The following is a 21,707-nucleotide window of genomic DNA, read 5'->3' as shown; positions in this document are numbered from 1 at the left end:
GGAGAATGCATTGATTTTTTGTTCTATTTTTTCTTAAGACTCTCGATACAAAATCTTATAATATATAATTATTAATACACCACGCGCACGCGCGCGGACGGTTAAGAACGACATTGAATTTACAAGTTTGAACGTGCTTTAAGGCAATTGATTACACGTAAGTAAAAGAATAAGAAGCTCACGTAATCTGCAACGATTATTTTGATTCGTTGTCAACGTCGTCTTTCGGAACACGTCGCACTACGAATGAGCCATTTCGTAATTTTGAATTGCCCGCTCCACTACTTGATTCCTGGAGCGTCCGCTCGATGTGGCAGGCGTTCTCGCATCGTTAGCAGCACCGCGTTCTCGATAGCAGCGCACTTCACGCGGTATGCGCCGCGCTCCGATATACAGCGTACATACAGGGACAATTCGGCCTATGGTATCGTTGCGCATTGATCTGCATTTTTCCAACATGTAACTACGGCGACGGGTAAGTACGCGGAATCATGGAAACACTGAAAATGTGTGGAAACGCGTGAGATAAGTGTCTGTTCCTTGCAGGTGAACACGGAGAAAATACTCGGCGCTTCCGGTCGGATAGATTACCCCCCTCAGGGGTGGGGTCGGTTGCATCGCTGTCACTTATTACGAGCAAGTGCCGAGTGATGTCAATTGCGTGAAACAGAGGGAACGAGAGAGAAAGGGTAATCAAACTACGTGGCGATGGCTCGACCTATAGTGCCGAGCCAGCAGAAGCTGGCGGAGAAGATGACCATCTTGAACGACAGAGGTATCGGTATGTTAACGCGCATTTACAACATCAAGAAAGCCTGCGGCGATGCTAAATCCAAGCCTGCCTTCCTCTCCGACAAGGCGTTGGAGTCTTCCATCAAGGCGATCGTCAGGAAGTTCCCCAACATCGACATAAAGGGGCTGCAAACCATCACGAACATTCGCAACGAGATCATTAAGTCTTTATCACTGTATTATTACACGTTTGTCGATCTGCTAGATTTCAAAGATAACGTGTGCGAGCTTCTGACCACCATGGACGCATGCGGTGTCCATATGGATATTACGATTAATTTTGATCTGGCCAAAGGATATTTAGATCTTGTAGTGACGTATGTCAGTCTGATGATTCTTCTGTCTCGAGTCGAGGATCGGAAGGCGGTGCTAGGGCTCTTCAACGCGGCCCACGAGATGGTGCACAGTCAGTCGGACCCTAGCTTCCCTCGTTTAGGACAGATGATCATGGATTATGATGCGCCATTGAAGAAACTCTCGGAGGAATTTGTGCCACACTCCAAGTTACTAAAAAACGCCTTGACCTCTCTGTGGCCAATTTATCCTGGTAGAAATTTGTCTGCTGATACATGGAGAGCCGATCAGAAGCTGAGTCTCGTCGGTAGTCCCGGTCAGATACTCAAAGCAGCCGCGACAGACACCATGTCTTGCGAGACACTGAGCTTGGATAGAATCGAAAGGTGGATAATTCTTGGATTCACGCTCTGCCACACGTTCTTGAGTCAGGAGCAACCGAACAAACTTTGGATCACCGCTCTAGAATCTGGTTGGGTATTGGCGTTATTTAGAGACGAAGTAATTTATATTCATCAGTATATCCAGACATTTTTTGAAGGTATGAAAGGATACAGCAAAAGAGTGTCGGAGGTGAAAGAATGCTACAATCAAGCGGTACAGAAAGCTATCCTCAGGCATAGAGAGAGAAGAAAATTTTTGAGGACTGCTCTGAAAGAACTAGGTTTAATTTTAACTGACCAGCCTGGCCTTCTAGGACCGAAAGCGCTCTTGGTATTAATGGGACTCTCTCACGCAAGAGATGAAGTACTGTGGGTACTGAGACACGGAGACAATCCTCCTATTCAAGGCAAAAGTAAAGGACGTAGTGGCGACGATCTAGTAGATCGTCAATTGCCAGAATTGCTCTTCCACTGCGAGGAATTGAGAGCGTTGGTAAAGAAATATTCCCAGGTGCTTCAGAGGTATTACGTCCAATTTCTTTCGGGATTCGACGCCCCCGCCCTGCATCAGATGATACAAAATCTTCCGGTTTGTCCTGAGGATGAGGGGGCTATCCTTAGTGATATGTGTTCAACTATAGCTAGTCTGACTGTAAAACAAGTCGAGGACAATGAATTGTTTGATTTCCGTGCCTTCCGACTGGATTGGGTTAGGCTGCAGGCCTATATGTCTATCGCGAAATGCAACATGAATCTGGCTGATAACAGAGAATTGGCTTCCTTCATGGATACAGTGATCTTCCACACGAAAATGGTCGACAACTTGGACGAAATGTTAGTCGAGACGTCCGATTTATCCATCTTCTGTTTCTACAGCAAGATATTCGAGGATCAGTTTCACATGTGTCTCGAGTTTCCCGCTCAGAATCGTTATATCGTCGCCTTTCCGCTCATATGCAGCCACTTCCAGAGTTGCACCCACGAACTCTGCCCGGAGGAGCGTCATCACATACGTGAAAGGAGTCTCTCCGTCGTCAATATGTTTCTGGACGAGATGGCGAAGGAAGCTAAGAACATTATCACGACTATTTGCGACGAGCAATGCAACATGAGCGACAAGCTGCTGCCGAAGCACTGCGCCTTGTTGATCTCGCAGGTCGTTAATCGTAAAAAAAAGGACAAGAACAAGAAGAACATGTACGAAATTCATAAACCTGGTATAGAGAGCTACCGCAAGACCCGGGAGGAATTGACGACGATGGATAAGCTGCATATGGCTCTCACCGAGTTGTGTTACGCCATCAATTACTGTCCCACCATCAACGTGTGGGAGTACACGTTTGCGCCGAGGGAGTATCTACATCAACATCTGGAATCACGGTTCGCCAGAGCGCTGGTAGGGATGGTCATGTACAATCCGGATACCAGCGAGATAGCGAAACCGTCCGAGCTCTTCGTCAGCGTTCGATCCTACATGAACGTTCTTCAGACTATCGAGAATTACGTGCACATAGATATCACGCGCGTCTTCAACAACGCTCTACTCCAGCAGACGCAAGAACTGGACAGTCACGGCGACAAAACTATAGCCGCACTTTACACGCAATGGTACTCGGACGTTCTGTTGAGGCGGGTTAGCGCCGGCAATATCTGCTACTCCGCGAATCAAAGAGCGTTCGTTAGCCTGTCGGTCGAGGGCGCCATTCCGTTCAACGCCGAAGAGTTTTCCGATATCAACGAGTTGAGAGCGTTGGCGGAACTGATAGGGCCGTACGGCATGAAGATGCTGAACGAGAATTTGATGTGGCACATTGCCAGCCAGGTACAGCAGCTGAAAAAATTGGTGGCAGGCAACAAGGACGTGCTGATCTCCTTGAGGACAAATTTCGATAAGCCAGAGGTAATGAAGGAGCAGTTTAAGAAGCTACAGCAGGTGGACAACGTTCTCCAACGTGTTACCATAATAGGCGTGATTTTGAGCTTCCGGCAGTTAGCACAGTCGGCGTTGGTGGATGTATTGGAGGAACGCATACCGTTCTTGCTGAGTTCCATACTAGATTTCAGACATCATCTGCCGTCTGGCGATCCCATGCGTGTTGTTTCCGAGATGACGTCAGCTGCGGGCTTGACGTGCAAGGTCGATCCCACGTTAACAACCGCGCTGCGTAACCAAAAAGCGGAAATCGACGAGGACGAACATCTGCTCGTCTGCCTGCTAATGGTCTTCGTGGCGGTTTCCATACCAAAGTTGGCGCGGAACGAGAACTCTTTCTATAGAGCATCGCTCGAAGGTCATTCCAACAATATACACTGCATGGCCACGGCAATAAACAATATATTCGGCGCGTTGTTCACGATTTGCGGGCAGAACGATATCGAGGACAGGATGAAGGAATTTCTCGCCTTGGCTTCGTCTAGCTTACTGAGATTAGGCCAGGAAGCGGACAAGGACGCGATACGGAACAGAGAATCCGTCTACCTTTTGTTGGATCAGATAGTCCAGGAATCGCCGTTCTTGACGATGGATTTACTGGAAAGCTGCTTTCCGTATGCACTGATACGCAATGCATATCATGACGTGTATAAGCTTGAACACTCGCAACCGTGAGCTTAAACAATTACGCAACTGCGAGCCAGACGGGGCGCTGCATTTCTAACTCGCCACTCAGGGCCACGTTTTTACATTTACATCGGAGGTAATCAAAAAGAATTTGTTACTACATATCGCCCGCTCGGGCGACAACTTTCTGGATGGAGCTAGCTTCCGGCTACGCGACGTCGTATAAAAAAGTACAAGTACACGTCAGGAAGCATGGAAAAGTAGTGAACTCATTCAATTGTTTGAGGATGGACCGATAAGGTCCTCATTGTGTGACATTTTAACAGAAGAAAGGCTCGCGACATTTGTCTTTGCAATTTTCCTGTGTTGCCTGTGGCAGATTGTCACGTACACCGTACGTAATTAAGATCTATATTTTTCTCAAACGCTCCTCCTCAAATTCTACCTTTGTCTCGAAAGATTGTATATCGAGGAAAATCAATTGACAGACAATTCGTCAATTGACGATAATCCGCGGATTTTCGAAACGATGTACTTTGTAATGTACAGTATTCTCTAATTTGCTTTTTGACATTTGGCTCGAAATATTCTTTAGTACGTATAATTGTATACTTTGAATTCCAAAATGAACGTTATATTATACTTTACGTCGAAAGATTTTCTATTTTGCATGGAGACGTAAGCTCCCACGAGTTCAAACTGAAGATCGCGATATTCATGTATCACACAGTAGATATCATCACTTACCCACTAACAACTTTTTAATGTACAATTGTAACTTTTACAATAGTTTATATAATAAATAAAATTATGTGTAAGATGGCTCGTTTGATTCGCAGTCTCCTTATCCTGAAAGATCACACGTAGGTAAATGTAAAATGTATGCTTTATTTAGTTCTTTACAATGTTCTTTTGTCTCTCTTAATCACATTAACGTAACACAAGGGATATTGACAATCATAATCCTTTTATTTATAATATCCTTAAAACACTCGCCGCATTCTAGATATTTTGGGAAAAGAGAGAGTGGTGGTCTGAAACTACGTTCAGGCGATTGGTCAGTATCATGCTCACTTATATAATTTACAATAAAGAGATAGACAGACGTCAACGAGGAAATGAAAACGCAACATTCCAAGTTGCATCGACTAAAATAGTATAGGTACGGCACGAACGTAAGAGCCACTTGCAGAGGATGTTTCGTGATATTCAAGTAACTCTCGAAATAAAAACGCACGCTTTCTCCCGGAGAAACAATCGTTCATATAGGTCCGCAAAGTGATCGGTACAAAGAGGAAGGGGGGCACAAATCACGCTTAAATAATCCCAAATGCACGATGTTGATAGGTCACCACGTTTTTGGATCGATAGAAAAAATATAATCTTCGATTTGTTCTTTTCTTTTTGTTTTTTCCTCTCTAACATTATGTACAAGTGATAGAGTTCTGTGTATGTATGTATGTATGTATGTGTGTGTGTATGTGCATCGCGTCACAGTAATGCGGCTCTGGATTAAGATAGGTACAACCGGCACTAATCGCGCGATGGGCCTTATTATCGTCGTGACACACTCGGCGGTGGCTCGATACATCGTGCTACCGCAACGAGGATCGTATAAGTTCGTTCGCCACACGGAGTGTGAGGGATCAAAATAGATCAGATCTTAGTCCAGACACTGCGGAAATGAATAAGCTTAAGCATATGTAGTAGAGGTCCGGGATAAATGATGAAGGGAAATTTATTCTTATCTTATAGTCCTTTCGTACGCGCAAGCGACTTCAATTGTCAACTAGTACTACTACTTGACTACCCCATTCCACGCCCGTTCTTTAGGCTTCTTTTTTTTTCGAAACGCAACGAGGCATCATTATCTACGTTGTCTTCGTTTGATATTCATGTGCGAACTCGTACTTTTGTGATCTTTGACCGCGTGTTCAGTCGCTCGAAGTGGTAATGGCAGTGAGATGGAAGCAAAAGTTAATCGGTGCGCACCGTTCGCAAAACACACACCGGGACGTCAGCTCGTTCCAAAAGCGTATTCTAACTACCTCGAGATTGCTCATCAAATGGCAGTGGCTCGGAACGAAGTGATCGCCCAGAGAGTCTCGGTGACCCTCTTCGAAACGACGTTGTTCCGACTTTTTTGCGCACTTCCTTCAACATGGGAAAATTTCTTTCTCTCTCTTACGCGTAAAAGGAAATTTAAAAATGGACGTATAAAAAGTTTTGTTTTACCTGAAAAGTTTTGTTTGTCTAAAATATTCAACAATATTCGTTAATGCCGTTATCGCACGTTTAAGAGACGACAATTAACACTGATTTGCGGGAAAGTTTCTAGCGATATGCTATAACATATTAAAATTAATCGAAGACTCGAATGCGCCCCGTTACGTTTATTGGCAGTAAATCACATCCGTAGACTGTCACGGATTGTCGCTTGTGTCGAACAAACGGAATCGATCCGGTGGTGTGACGAGCGACTGCGAATGGGGTCACGCAAGGTTCCTTTGCACCTACACGCAAGAAATCTCAAAATTTCCTAAATAACGTTGATCGTACGATTTCTCCGGTCCACGATGGATCGTCACGGAAACTCTTATACTTAAAACCTAGAGGCTCGATTACACGCACGTACAGACACTCGCTCGTCATCCTTAACTTCCGTCCTGATTACAAAATACAGAATAATATTTCACTATAATACAGATCTGATATAAAAACAAGTATTTTTTTGTATTCGCTTTACCATTTGTTATGGTTATATAATCATTTTATAATATCAGTATATTTACACGGATATACACACTCTCGCGGTCTCTCTTTCTCGCAATAATTCGCTCACTCGTAATATTTTCTCGCACGCCCGAAGGACTTTTTACTTTCCGTCCCATTTTCTCGTCTCGCTCTCCTTTCGCTTACTTTTTGTCTCACAAGACTTCGTATGATCCATCTAATAATCACATTGCGTCTATTGTACATTTCCACACGATCCGCAAACTCGTATTGTAGCGTCTTTGCTGGCACCTCCTCGTTTTCCTCGTCCTGCATCCCTATGTCCATCCTTCCGCCTAGACAAAACACAGTCTTAAAGTTACAACGCAGAAGGTAATTCAATTGCGGACATAGACATGTGAATCACATCGAGGAATAACATTAAACGCGATTGTGAAATTCTTCTTTTTATATTCTAATTTTATATAATTATATATCCAAAATTTTTATATAGCTGATAAACGTAAGATCAAAATGTATCACTTCTGAATATAATATATTATATGTATATGTATATATATATATATATATACACATATAATTTTATAGATATCTCAGATACTTATAAAATCTATAAAATAACGAAAAAAAAAACATACGTAGCTCATTATTGTTTTATCTGCGCTGAACTTTAAAATATGAGTGTTTTGCTACATCAATTATTCAATTAATACGTAACGAAGTTGCTTTAAACCTATCACGAGATGAATCGTTTTAATTTTCCTGAATTTTGAGAATGACATTCGCCTGGTTATTACGAAATATCAAAACCTATATAATACTATAATAATAATAAAAGTAATAAAAAATAATATAAAAATCGATTGAATAAAAAAAAAGAATAAATCTCATTTAAAATAGTACGTGTTCAATCAGCTTATCTTTGATACGAGTATCGATTTAACGTTTTAACATTAATTTAAATATGCTTCTCGCATAAGTTTGATGTTTATCCACTTGAAACTGGTGATGTAAAACTGGATGGAAATCGAACACGAATCTCGACAATAGCGCGCTTTTCCGCTTGCATAAATAAGCGCGCCGATAAAGGGACGAGTGGAAAGAAACTTAGTCATTTATTTGTAAAAGTTGGCGTTTCGGAGAACGGAAGTGCATTAATCGTATCGACAACGGTCGTTAGCACCAGATACGATTCACCTCGAGGATGAGAACCGATCTCGATCTCGTTTCTCTCGCTTACGAGTATGCAGCTGTGTATACGTGTGAGCCCATGTATATATATATATATATATATATATAACACGCGTTTCGATAAGAGGGCTCGTCTTTGGTCCGCTATACGCATAGTCGCGCGTTTACGGTGCAGCCCCCGACTTAATATAGCATGTTAAAATTCATATTTAATTAAATATAACTTATAACATTCGCAATAGGCGGAGATAAATTATCATCTGCAAGATATAACTAATTTATAATAATAATAATAATAATATTAATAATCAGCGTAGCTTAATAATAATCAATATAATCTTTATCCATATGTAATAGTTAATGGAATATCGCTATAGAAACGCATTATTTTGTTGTTGCTGCTCGTAAACTCTTTCGCAGTCCCGCATAGCTTCACTCACTTCAATTGGCTAATACAAATGAGTATGTATAAGAATAATACATATCGTTAATTATACTACAATGGTACAGAGATCAAGCGAATGACCTGCGATGGTTTGGTAATGGTAGGGTGCTATTTCGCTCCAGAAAGTTGTTCGCGAAATATATTTCAGTCATTAAAATATCAAGAATAATAAATAACATCACGCGCATCACGGCGATACTTTATCCATCAATACTAATTTTCCGTCTCAAATTCAGTTTTGTTCGATTGTTTATCGTGTATACGATAAACTCTCAATTTGATTAAAAGAGAAAAGAAGCGATCTTTCATTACGTGTCTGTCGATGGAAAACTCGTTTACACTCGTTTATGCCGCTTACCAACGTACCAATTACAGGTTGTATTGTCTTATTGCCAATTTCTCACTAAACTCGTACTTAATCTCCAACAAATTCAGACTCAGAGATTCGGGATTTCTGAATCTAACTTTCGAGAGCGACATGCACGGTATCGACACCTCGAAGGACGCAGTCAGACACAAAGACCGTAATCGTGATCTTGGCCTCGTGAAATGCTCGTAACGTCAAAGAGCGAATATACGACGTGCCCTATATATGGTCTAGTCGTCGCTGCGCGAATGTAGCGTCGAACGCTAAAGCGAAATGAATCACACATTGGATCAATTTAAATTACTTTGATCATATAACAATATCACCTTCGCGGTCGAAGGCTTCTAAAATTTGGGAAGCGTTCTAAAATTTGATCATGCGACGAGTCTTTCGAACACGGCAAGACACACGGAGGATCGCGCGTCATCGGTGGCTCTACATAAAAAAGATTAAATATAATATATAAAATTCTCCGAGAGTGTTGATCCGACTTCTCCGACGTACGATGCATTGTCTTTTACGGTCTGTGATTCCGTGTCAGCTCGATCCTCCGAGTCGCTCCGTTCGCAGCGTTTATCTAACAAGCGAAATCACATCTACCGAACCGATACAAAATGAGAGATCGATCTGATCGCTGATGCGTACTTTCTTTCGTGTCTATGAGTCTAACGTGCAACTCTTCCGCTTTACGCGAATTCAACGTAACTCAGATGAAGCCGGACCTCTCTCAGTCTGCTGAACCATCCTGTACTGTATCGTCGTCACGCTGTACCTCGTCGTTATTGCTTCGACCTCAGTTACGAGACATCATCGCGTTCCTTATGTGGAGGAGTGGATCGGTTCCCTTCGCTTCGTTTGGCAATCGTTTTACACAACGACTCGTGGTGCAACGCCGCGATTGGTGGTCCTCGTCCGTGACGACGTCCTAAGATTGTCACACCTTGTTGTGATGCCTCATCTCATAGGCTGTGCCCCTCCCCCCTCCCCCGGAGCCCGAATAGGTGCCGGGGTGCAGTTCTGGGTGGTTGGAACGGCCGTAGTTGTCTGCTGCTGAGCCGCTGCTTGGTGGCGCACTAGCTGTGGGAACCGAGCGATAGCCTGCTTAAAGTTTAGAAAAATGTTCGACAATGAAAAGAAACGCACGTAACCAAACGTAACGTGGATATGCTCGGATTATGCGGGACAGGGTTGCTGCCGACATGTACTGGATAACTGGCAAATAAAAGCACGGCAGTAGAGAGAGAGACAGTCGCTGCGATTGACGCTTGCCGCGTGTTCTCGCTCGCGCGCTGTTACCTCCCTCGTTCTACCGTTTAGCTACAACGCCGGATTCCGGATAATCGTAAATCGGAATCAACGCAATCAGTGACGCGAAATCAGAAGGAAACGATTCGGCCGCCTATATGGGATGGGGAAGAAGAAAAATCTCAGCTAGCATCCAGTGCAATGCTATGAACAATGAATTGAGAGCAAATGCACGAAATTTCATTCATTTTAATTAGCACTACTATGCTCTACTATGAATCATGATGGATCCGAGTTTTACGTATTATATATACACACACGCGACAATATAACACTCGTATTCATGAATTTGCTCCCACCAAGCGTATAGAATATAGGCCCCAGCTCACCTCTGCAGGTCATAGAACGATAGTATCAGGTAGTGATGCGCGTCAATGCGAGGGAGATGCAAACAGGAAAAGACATTGATGTAGTTGCGGGTCACACAAGAACGAAGAAACGCGACAACCGTTAACTTGAGTTTAATTCGTATCTGCGATTCTTTACCTTCCGTGTTATTCAGTTTCAATGTATGTGTATTATTATTATTACACGAAAATTAAACTCAAGCAACACGAAACGGACAACTTTATGTGCGAGCTTACCCTTTGGATAATACTGAGCACCTCTACCCTCTCCGTAACCATGAGAGGGTCCACGCGTTCCGTGTCCGCCTTGACTCGGCCTTGGAGGTATACTTCTTGGCCCAGCCCCGCCTCCACCGTGCGGATGTCGCTGTATAACAAACGATACATTTTTTTAAGACTTTTTTGCAATATATCGTAAAGTTAAAAATATGTTTTTCCATTTTAAAGATATTCGAGAGACTTTTGTGTAGATATAATAGATGTATTTTTACCATTCTCCTAAGAGTATTCATCGGTCTTGTTAACGTATCACTGATGCGCCTCGCAGGCGGCTTTTTAGGATTAGTGGAAGGAATGTGCACGGCACAACACTTGATAAATAATCCCATAAATATGATGAAAGCTATACCCATCAACAGTACCGCCCACCAAAACTCCTAAAACAGATAACGAGTAACGGTTACGATCAACGGATAATAGCCAAATAAAGTGTCAATGTATACTACTCACAGTTATCCATTGCGCTACCGTTGATAGAGTTTCTTTATTAAACAATAGATTTTTCAACCTTGCAAGCGGCCCTTCCGTATCGACGGCTCGACATTTCAGGAAAACGTCACAGTATCCCTAAAAGAAACAAATCAAAAAATGATGATGACACGTATGATTTTACATTTTCCAGAAATGTTTACCCATACATTCGCATGCGAATTTCAGTTGAATGATTTACCTGAAAATTATCGCATGGCGAACCAGGTCTGAGGCTCATTCCGCCCTCGGGCAATCCCACCATGTGCGCAAACTCGCTCGTACCGCGGCACGTTGACGCATCGGTACCATTTTGACAGGCGAGCTCGCAGAGCTTCCGCTTGTCGATGTTCGGTATGATGCTGCTCGTTAAAAAGCACTCTGTCAGATTCCACTCTAGGCAAATGGACCCGGTGCACTCGCCGTTGATACACAGCTGCAAATAATACGTTATTGAAACGAGCACCGCGACGAGGCCGTCGTTAAATCATACAACACACAGAATAACAGAGCGCGATTACCTGAGTGCCCTCGTTGCATCTGGTCTTATTCGCTCTCGGTAGCGGCGCTGGACACTCGGAGGATCGTCCGTTACAAGTAGAATTGTAGCTACAGTCAGATTCAGCTCTACATTGGACTTTATGTGAGAGCGGCACGAATTGGCACGTCTCGCTCGAACAGCAAGGTCCTTGACTAGGACTGCGACCACGTAATTAATTATGAGAAATGTGATTTGCAGAGACACCAAGACCAAAATCATCGAGTTTCACTCCATTACATACCTGCATTGCGTCCCGTATTTTCTGTTGCAACCTTTCGCTGAATCATTCTTGATCTTATCCAGCTCGGACACTTGCCTGGGGTAACAGCACTTGTCCACGCATTCGTTGTCATCGTATCCGCAATCGCACTCCTCGCCTGCTTCGACGATTTTGTTTCCGCAAAACGCTCCTGTATCATCAGATAAGTATCATCAATTCCAGTAGGCGACATTAAAGTATCGTTAACGATGTTGTAACGCGCGCGCTTTTGTCTGTTCTGATTATTATTAGCGTAAGAGAAATTGGATGTAAAAATACCAGTGAAACAATTCCTCTTCTTATTATCCTCGATGGCATCTAGGACATTGCTGATATTGCCAATGCTGCACTTTGAGAACTTGCTGTTGTTCGGTCGATTTCCGCTCGTCGCTGAGGCAAACATAATGTAATTACCGTCCAAGCCGCCCGGTCTGCATTCTGGCGGAAAATCGTGCTGGAGAAAGAAGAAAAACGATGATCGTTACATTGTTATCTCTACGCTCAGTCATTCCCGAACGCAACAAACATGTACATGTACGTGGTGCGCGCGCGCGCGTAGCGGAAAAACTACATTTTCCGCAACAATGGCTTACCGGTGATCCGAAGTTATGACCTATCTCGTGCGCCAGAGTCAGTTGCGATACCTTGGGCGGCACTCGACTGTTGTAATTCACAAAAGTTATGATGCCAGTGTTCAGGGATCTCTTAGTGGACTGATACATGCCGGCCACTGTTTCAGTATAAGTCTTATATTTCTCGCAGATACCGCCAGACGCGCCGGACGCGGACGCGACCCAGGCGAGTCCGAGGGTGCCTCCAGTAAAATCCCTGTCGACAAAGCGTGAAACGGCATTTACGAACTGAGAACAAGCAACAATTAGCAGCTTGGCGTTCCTCGTCGCTCGCTCACCTGTACGTGAAAACGTAGGCGAGACAGAAGTCCTCGTGGTTCCCGAGAGAGTGCAAATTCAGGAAGTTGCTGACGTCGATGTTCTCCATGCAGAAGGGGTTCGGTTCGCTGTACGTCTGTTGCTGCGTGCATGCCGTGTCGTCGTCAATCTGAGATCAGGGAGATTCAAGCAGTCGTCAGTCACGAGCTGATTATGCTTACATCAATACCGATCGCATTTTGCTAGGTAGGTACTAGTTTGCAACATCGTTACCTTTATTCGTTGAACCTCAAACTTGATATTTCTGTGCTCTATTCTGCCATCGAATCTCGTGTCTCTGTAGATGTAGTTCACGGCGGTGACGTGGTGAGCGATTAGAGACAGTATCTCCTCTCTGGTTTTCTCCGCGTCGTGATGCAACTGCGAAGACAAACACGAACTCAATATCCGCGACAACGAACCACGAAATTAGACTATTTTCTTTACATGACGTCGTAAGATATATATTTTTATTTATATATTTATATTTGACGAAATTTGCGTTATATTAAACAACTAATAATTCAGTTTTCAATTTCTGAAAGTAAGTTCATTTCAGCATTAATCGATGAAAATTAATGAATTCATCTACGCGAATTTTATCACATTTCAGTGTTTTTAAATCCCAAAAGTTTTTTCGTAAATAACACCATAATTAGAACTTGAAAATCTTTTCTTTCTTGCGGAGAATATATTGGAAAATTGCATTTTTTAAAGATCTGTCATTAAAGTTGCTTCCGGTGAAACGCGCTTATGCAACGTATACCTTGGAGATATCAAAGGCTCGTCGGAACATGAGAATAGGAATATTCTTTCTGTGAAGCATGCCGGAATGCGGACGGTGTCTGGCTTGTTGAGAAAATGCAAAGGGGAATTGCACTGACCGTGCTGCCGACGAAAACGCACATGAATGTGACCATAGGAAGAGAACGGCTGGCATTCACGGTATTTCTCTATTGTGCAAGGAAATACTGGCATTCTCCAGTTGCAAATTGTTGGCGAAAATTGGGTTCTTCTATCATTACAACAATCTAACGATCCCGACTTTAAGTCTTTTGTATAATCATGAATATCATTTCCAAGTGCTTGATGATAAATTAAAGGATGAAACGCAGATCAGATAAAAAAGATATCTGATATATTTAAATCCTATGTAAATTTAATTTATAAGAGATAAACTTATTGTTAAAAAAATAATTTAACGGATATACTTTTCCAACAAGTTGACGATATTCACAAACTATGCGTTTAAACGAAGTCATGCGTACCTGTTCGGAGATATGCCTCCATATAAGAGGATCCGTTTGTATGAAAAGCGAGCAGGTATTGTTCTCCTTCGACCTGGTGGCTCTTCGTGGCCTACGATGACTAGGTTCATTAGCTTCTCTACTGTATTTGTGACCAGGACTTTCCTGATCGCCATTCCAGGGTGCGACATTTGGTTTCGGTTCCTTTTGATTCACCGACGAGACTGTTTTAGGAGGTACTTCCGGTTCGGCGGAATTCTGGATTTTCTCCATCCATTCTATCACCTCATCAGTAATGCCACATCCTCCACTTTCACCTGAGAATTTCATTTAATTGATTCAATATTACTTTTGTAGCCAAACATCTATCGTTTTTTCAAATTCACAATTTTATTTTTGACATCGTACTTAGAATTTTGTTCTAAAGGTTCTCTATGTAAAATTCACAGAAGACAATAAAAATATCTTTAATAACTTTATCTTTAATGAAAGATAAAGAGTTTCTGTTTACAATTAAGAGGTTCTGTTTCTAAATAGCAGAAAATTGTTATTAATATAAAAAATAGTTTATTTCTCTCTCTCTCTTTCTCTCTTATAAGAGTCTTTTTATTATATTTCATCATTTTTACGATACCGTTATTTGTTATAAGATACCGTACCGTATTATCTTATAAATCAATCCGAATGTGGACATGTGCATTTGTGTATTTCAGTATAACGGCTAGAAAAGTAAATGAGAAATGCCACTGTGTAAGCGTGATATACTGAAGAGCTTTATGAGTACTCCGTTGTGCAAACTTAGCGGATAAGAGAAGCATCGGAGTCCTTAAAAAGCTTTCTCCGTCATATATAGAGTCATCGATGTAAGCTCGCGCGTAAGAGGATGCTTGAAAATATTTACCCTGCATGGGAATATATCACGTCGGAAATCCAAACATTTATCTTGGTCGGAATATCCAAAAAAATTGATGAAGAAGGAGTGCGTTTAATACTGAGTGCGTCTATCATCGATTTATTAAGAAGGATACCACTGTGACGGTTTCAAAAAATCGATTTTTTCATTTTCTTAATGCTTGGGATCTTAAAAATATGTCCCTAAAAGAGTATATTAAAATTCGCAATAGTAACAGAGTTCCAGTTTTCGTAGAGTAGCACGAGGTTGATGCTATCCGGCCGTGTAACATCTTATAAATGTGCTTGTTTTTTAGAATTTATTGTAAAATTCAATAATAACTGAGTAAAGGGATTTGTAATCGATCCATCTAATCGAAAAAAAGGGGAGTATTCAGTGAGTACGCCTATCTTTTGTGGAGTACAAACAGTATCATACTAAGAGACCAAAACTTTGTCCAAGTGACATTGGTCTTTCATCTAATAAGCCGACTCGCTAATCTGATATCAATAAAGCAAAAGAGCCGCATATAAGCTCCAACTTACAAACATTCTACCACTATGATTAGAGGATCCGATTACCGTCCGCTGTCAGAATTCACTAGATAATTCAATTTCGTTTTTGAAACACAATTAATTATGGCTAAATTTCGAACTTTTATCTTCTAAACTGTATCATTTTGTTGCAAATTCATGTTTCAAAAAGTCCTTACGCTTAACTGCAACTACATTCATATAGTTTAAAATGACACCAAAATTTTTTATTTTAAAGATCCTGTTCATACGGAGCACTGTCGACCATGCATTCCCGATTTTTGTGCGGAGGTACAAAAACGCGACACCGCACACTATGGGCGCAAATATGAATATTTTTAACTGATTTTTTTACAATATGTCTACGATATGTACTTCAAAGGCAGCAAAATAAAATTTTATTATATGTATTATGTCTCGCGCAAACAATTCATGAAAATAGTCTATTTTTCCGGCCGCCACAGTGATGTACCTCCTTAAGAGACAACTCGGAATAAGTGATCTCATATTTGTGAATTATTATAAAATGCGGTATTTTCTGATGTAAAGTCATAGAAGTCATAGAATACGCAATTATCAACTTAACGTTATTCTCATATTTTTGTTTCACGCGTGGCTGTTCTTTATTCATTACAAAGACGAGATAATGAAAGATATCATTAACGCTGCCGTTGAACGTGCCGCCATAAATTAGAACACCATTTGTAACGCTCGTAACGCAAATTAATCCTGGCGAAATAGCAGAATAATAGAGACCATCGGTGCTTCTACTTCCTGAACTGTGGTAGATGAAAATCTGGGAGCGCGACTCTCGTAAGCCATTCCGAGCGAGCGCCGAGCACCGCAAGGTTCCTAATTAATGGCAAAGTTCATTGCCATTAATTCTGAATTCGGTCGTGGTACTCGAAACATCTACGAGCCACGTGGGAGCCTTACATCATCGATGGAGCTGTAATACATTGGGCTTCGAATTCGAATCCCGCAGGTAGGCAAGAGTCTATTCGGGGGGTCTTCGGGCACAGGAGTACGGGATAATAACGATGCGGAAGCCGCCAAGTCACGTAGCGTGCAATCTGCATTGCGAGCCGTTGTCACCGAAACAGGGGAGTGTGCGGGCTTAATCATTGGCGTAATTCCGCAAATACGCTCGAGCTATCTGCGTGAAGCGAATACATGGACATAATACAGCGACTAATAGCGACCTTGTCGCGGTTCCCGGAGTATCGTATCGCGGTGCACGATGTCGTTACGCGCGGAAATGTCTACACATATGTACGTGCGCCCGAGAACTCTATGCTCTGCCTCGTTGGGACTTGCAACTTGCAACGATTGAATCGGCAATCCTATAAAGGAAACGTTTTCACATTCAATATGCGGATATTACTGACATATCGAGCAGTTCTTTATTTTGCGATCTTCTCAGTTTCCGTCATTGCTTTTTTAACTTTTACGAAAAAACTTAGGAAAATCGATATTTTTCTCTCTCTCTCTCTCTTTCAGTCTCATTGTAAATTATTTCCTATTTATTACATAAATATTTAATTTGAGAAATATAAATTTCTTCTTCATGCTTCACATTCGATATCATTTTATTTTACGGCTTTATGCAAAAGCTTAAATCGTAAATAATACAGACAATGTCTGACAAATACAGACATCTATTCTTAATGGCAAGATAAAGCTTTTAATTCTGTGATAAACATGACTCGCGTCGCGTTACGCCATGCATCATTGATTTCTCTCGTATTCCCGGAAGTCGTATATTTTCATCATTATCATTCGAGCAGAGAGATACAGGCATGGCATCGTATTTTAAGTTATATGTAGCGATATTGCGACGACATTGACAGTCTACGATCAATGTCGCATCCTTCTATAGGTATTCTGCCGATCCATCTCCTAACGGAGAAATCGTTTCGCATAAGTACGAACCAATAACGGCGCCGTTGATAGAGCCGAGATAATCGCGGTTGCCGTCGGCTTTATTGGTGGGTTAACCATGAACCGCGAGCTTTAATGACTCGACGTTTCAGGCGTGACGATATTGGCTGTCTGCAATACTGCCGCCTATTACCACCGCTGTCTACGTGCCAGTGTTAATAGGGATTATCATTTCATAGGACACAAATAAAAGACACATCAAAGAGATGATCATCTCTCGTCTTTTCAGTCATTTTATTTTGGTGTCATCTCGTTATCTCATTATTAAAGTCATTCGTGAAGCGTATTTTTACACTATTTTGTAATTTACAATCCATAATTTACACGCGAAAAAAAAATCAATACGTCTCTACGTATCGAGAAAGTTTTTCGTTTGATTTATGACAGATCTCGAATCCGCAAAAATGAATTAAATCTGAAATTAATTTAGAGTTACGTTTCCTTACAGTACATATCTTGTCCCGATATTTTTTCATTATCTTTTAATACTCTCTACCTTTAACTCGATATTACGTCGATATTGCATGTGGTATTACGAGAGAATTTAGTCCTAGAAAACATGAGGTGCATTCCGCCTCTACTCTCCTTCGTATCATAGTGCCTTGTATAGTACCTCAATAAATGTAGCAAACTCATAACGTCGAACGTGTTTCCAGAGAGCAAATACGACGAGATGGTGCGATTCGGTCCACGCAGCATGCGGATGGGCGTGCAACGCGATAAATATTGCACGCGATACGTCGCCTGTTTATTTCAACGGTGGCCATTTATGCTATACTGCCATAAATGCGCCGGCGACGACGGTGGATTGAGCGGGGTGAAATCCGCTGCTGTCCATACAGTCACCCCGACTGCGCGTTAGCAACGCCTGTTCTACGATGAGACTGCATCTTTCGCAATCCCCTATCTGAGTGAACTACTTTCTTCCTTAACGATTCCGTAAATGATGCGTGAAATTCGTACCGCCTGCGACTTTCCGATATCCATATCCTCACTTAAACGATGCAATCTCGTACCGATCGCTAAGCTGCTTCCTTTTCCCGATAACGCGGACGTTAAGCAGCATAAAGCATCGAGCTTCTTCGATCGAACGGCTAATTCCTTGACAAACTTGGTATCAAGTTTTATGTGTACAACAAAACAATTCCGTAATAATCGATCATGAATTTTTGATCGAGTCAATGGTACTGTAATAGTCCACTGCGCCCACGCTATTATAAAATATAAAGATATTTGGCATAATTATTTTGTAATCTAATAAATCGTCAATACAATTGAGACAATCAATAAGCTAAAAAACTATACATAATAATCATAAAAATATTTCTTAATTTTGCTGAAATTAAAAGTTATAAAAATATAATATATTAAATAATGTACATTTCTTGATGGATAGACATGAATAATATGACGAGAGAAAATTATACGGTGTCTGGATTCACTTCAGTCTTCAAAAGAAGATAATTAGCACATACAAGAATCTTTTTCACGTACAATTATTCATCCTTATTAGTCGACTGTCCGAATTAAAACAAGCCGCTCAACATTGATGCACAGATGAATACGTGTTTAAGGATGATTGCTAGGAGATCGTCCTAGGACTCGAGAAGAGCACAAAAGATGCACATCGCGTGACAAAGAGGTGTGCGACGAAAAGTGGAGGCCGTGATGCGTGAGGCGCCACTTCGAGCTCGCCGACATTGAACAAAGTATCCAGGCGATTGGATCGTTTAAAAATGTTCTCTCGAGCCTACGGCCCGCGCCGCCTTATAATTAGAGTAAGTCTTTCATATGGGGCGAACGTGAACAATTATTACCACAACTGGTAGTTAAATAAATCGTTGCCAGTCTGAATTCATCCTTTTCCTCGAACGCGTATTTTCCCGTTTGCATAATGAGCTTCGCAATTCTGCTCGAAGTCATTACACAACTGCTGTTGTTTCGATCAGATATTAAACAAACTTTCGAGTTTAAGTCCGATGCTCACTTTATGCTTTCATCCACAGGTTCATGAATATAAATGAATCGAAAGAATCGCAAACTCTGAAAGTAACGAAAGAACATTTATTTGCCACTCCAGTATTGGAAAATCATAATGCAATAATGTAACTCTTAAAAGTATTATTCATTTATTATTTCCCTCCACACAATTTCTTTTAATTAAAAAACATTAGAAAATTAGATGAAATTTCAAATTAAATGACCGGTTCTACGTTGCTCTATACTCAATTAATCTCCATTTTCACATCGCTTTATTGTAACCGATTAAGAATATCGTTAAATATATCAATGCTAAAGAAGAGTAATAGATTGGCTAGCGTCAAATGTTCCAATATTAAAAATTTATAACACATGGATTAGAGAGCGAGAGGTCATTCTTTTCCTGAACGGGAATGTTTGCGAGCTTGTGAACAATAACTTGTGAACAATATGATTCAAGAACTGATATTAATAACGCTAAGAATTCTCTGTTACTTTGTATTATTATATTAAATTTTACCTTGTCGAACGTCCGTATATGGATCATCGACATCATCCTCGTGATAGATTACAGAATGCAGCGTCTCGTTTATCTCGTGCGGCGGAAAGTAGTAATGCGCCCTTTCCACATACCATGCACCACTTCTCGGTGATACTATCTTCCCGTGGAAGACTCCATCGCTGACACTTCCGAACACATGGCTACCAGGGTCATCTAAAAGAAGGAAATATATCCGTGATCAGACATTGAAAGTCTCTATAGATGTAGATTTTTAAAAGATTTATCGCATACTTTATTCTATAATAATATTGTTGTGTTCGGGTGGCATTCGCTACATATAATATATTTTATATAATAAATAATCTGGATTTCATAAGTTTTAGTATATTCAATGATAATAGAACATAATTTTGTTTATAGAAACCATATCTTTTCTAATATTAATGTATAATTTTATTATGGTGATAAATCTTGACACAGAATTCATTACATTACATTTTGCTCAAAGCATAATCTAATAAAATTTATAAGAATTGTATTACGTGTTAATATTTCTAATATCTCTCTTGTCAATATCTCTCGAAAAATAATATTAGATCAAGATTTCATAGGAACACAAATAAAAGACACATTAAAATAAGATGCTACTGTTATTTATTGTTTTGTTCATACTTTTGTTCTTTTTCTGTACAAGTAAAAGTAAGGAAAATCATGAAAGTAAGTAATATAAATATTTGAATAGACATGTACATGCAAATAACCACGATTGTGAACTTTTGTTTCGAAAAGTATCGACAATTGTATCGACAATGATAGAACTTAGTCGCTAGATAAAACTTTCTATGGCAGAAATTGTTAGCTTACGCAGCAGCGTGCTCTCGCCATATAATTTACTCATCTGATCGAAATGCATGTAAAGAGAGTTATATAATGCATTAATTTTTAATTATGATTTATAAGACGCAAGACTGTAAATTCAAAAGCACAATGCTCAAAATGGAAATGTGACGTAATTATGGCTTTAAAGAATTTATAACTACAAATATAAATTCGAGAACTCCTTTATCATTATTAAATAACGAATTGTAAAATCTATATATATATATATATATGGAATGTATATACATTCTTTCATGAATATATATGTATATTGATTTTACAATTCGTTATTTAATAATGATAAAGGAGTTCTCGAATAGAACAAAAATGAAACACAATGAATAAGACAGAATAAAATGCCTTCTTTTTTTGGAAATTCAAGAATTCAGATTCCACAGCTATATCATTCGATATGAAAATTGCTTCGATCAAACGTGCAACGAATATTTTATTTCCCTCTGCGCAAGAGAACCACGGTTGTCGACAAAAATGTATATACATTCAGTTCTAAAGGCAATGGTGGAATCGTATATCTCTGCCGTGTGTTATGCATGGAAAATATTTTGCGACACGTTTTCGCGACCAATGTGTCGTATGTGAAAGGACAGTATTGAATCATTAAAAGCATCGAATAGAATCTAAACGCATTGCAGATAGATAAACGATAATAATGGAGAGAATATTCGGTAAATGTGTTTCGCGCATATATCATTTTTCTCTTTAAATAATACATTGCGGGAAAGCGGAATTGCGCGCGCGTAGCGCAGCTTATCATAATTCAAAATTCCTTTTGACGCGACAACAAAGGAAATCTTCTCTTCCGGAAGTAAAAACGTCAGT

General features: G+C 40.7%; 2 protein-coding genes across 3 annotated transcripts in view; one reads left to right on the top strand and one right to left on the bottom strand.

Annotated features, from left to right (window-relative positions):
- Nucleotides 1–328: 328 nt before the first annotated feature.
- LOC105284383 (membrane-associated protein Hem) lies at nt 329–4,844 on the top strand. The gene is made up of 2 exons (XM_011347825.3): nt 329–475; nt 547–4,844. The coding sequence occupies exon 2, from the start codon at nt 709–711 to the stop codon at nt 4,075–4,077; it is 3,369 nt and encodes a 1,122-aa protein (XP_011346127.1). The 5' UTR covers nt 329–475; nt 547–708; the 3' UTR covers nt 4,078–4,844.
- Nucleotides 4,845–4,900: 56 nt separating this feature from the next.
- LOC105284419 (disintegrin and metalloproteinase domain-containing protein 10) overlaps nt 4,901–21,707 on the bottom strand; it is a 126,468-nt gene continuing 109,661 nt past the window's right edge. The window contains exons 3-15 of one of the 2 annotated variants that reach the window (XM_026971408.1): nt 20,007–20,201; nt 14,162–14,457; nt 13,128–13,274; nt 12,875–13,023; nt 12,558–12,792; nt 12,244–12,418; nt 11,947–12,115; nt 11,686–11,863; nt 11,367–11,600; nt 11,147–11,263; nt 10,909–11,073; nt 10,655–10,784; nt 4,901–9,863 (exon numbers count right to left, since the gene is read on the bottom strand). In XM_026971408.1, the coding sequence (XP_026827209.1) occupies nt 9,700–9,863; nt 10,655–10,784; nt 10,909–11,073; nt 11,147–11,263; nt 11,367–11,600; nt 11,686–11,863; nt 11,947–12,115; nt 12,244–12,418; nt 12,558–12,792; nt 12,875–13,023; nt 13,128–13,274; nt 14,162–14,457; nt 20,007–20,201 (2,354 nt within the window). In that variant the 3' untranslated portion in view covers nt 4,901–9,699. The remainder of the gene's footprint in view (nt 9,864–10,654; nt 10,785–10,908; nt 11,074–11,146; nt 11,264–11,366; nt 11,601–11,685; nt 11,864–11,946; nt 12,116–12,243; nt 12,419–12,557; nt 12,793–12,874; nt 13,024–13,127; nt 13,275–14,161; nt 14,458–20,006; nt 20,202–21,707) is intronic. The other variant, XM_026971409.1, reaches the window with a different exon arrangement.

The sequence above is a fragment of the Ooceraea biroi genome, chromosome 7 (assembly GCF_003672135.1).
Source record: "Ooceraea biroi isolate clonal line C1 chromosome 7, Obir_v5.4, whole genome shotgun sequence".
Taxonomy (NCBI): Eukaryota; Metazoa; Arthropoda; class Insecta; order Hymenoptera; family Formicidae; genus Ooceraea; species Ooceraea biroi.
This window is presented reverse-complemented; position numbering and strand designations above follow the sequence as displayed.

Excerpts from the sequence above, each read along its gene's own strand:
- LOC105284383 (XM_011347825.3), top strand. The coding sequence starts at position 709 with ATGGCTCGACCTATAGTGCCGAGCCAGCAGAAGCTGGCGGAGAAGATG.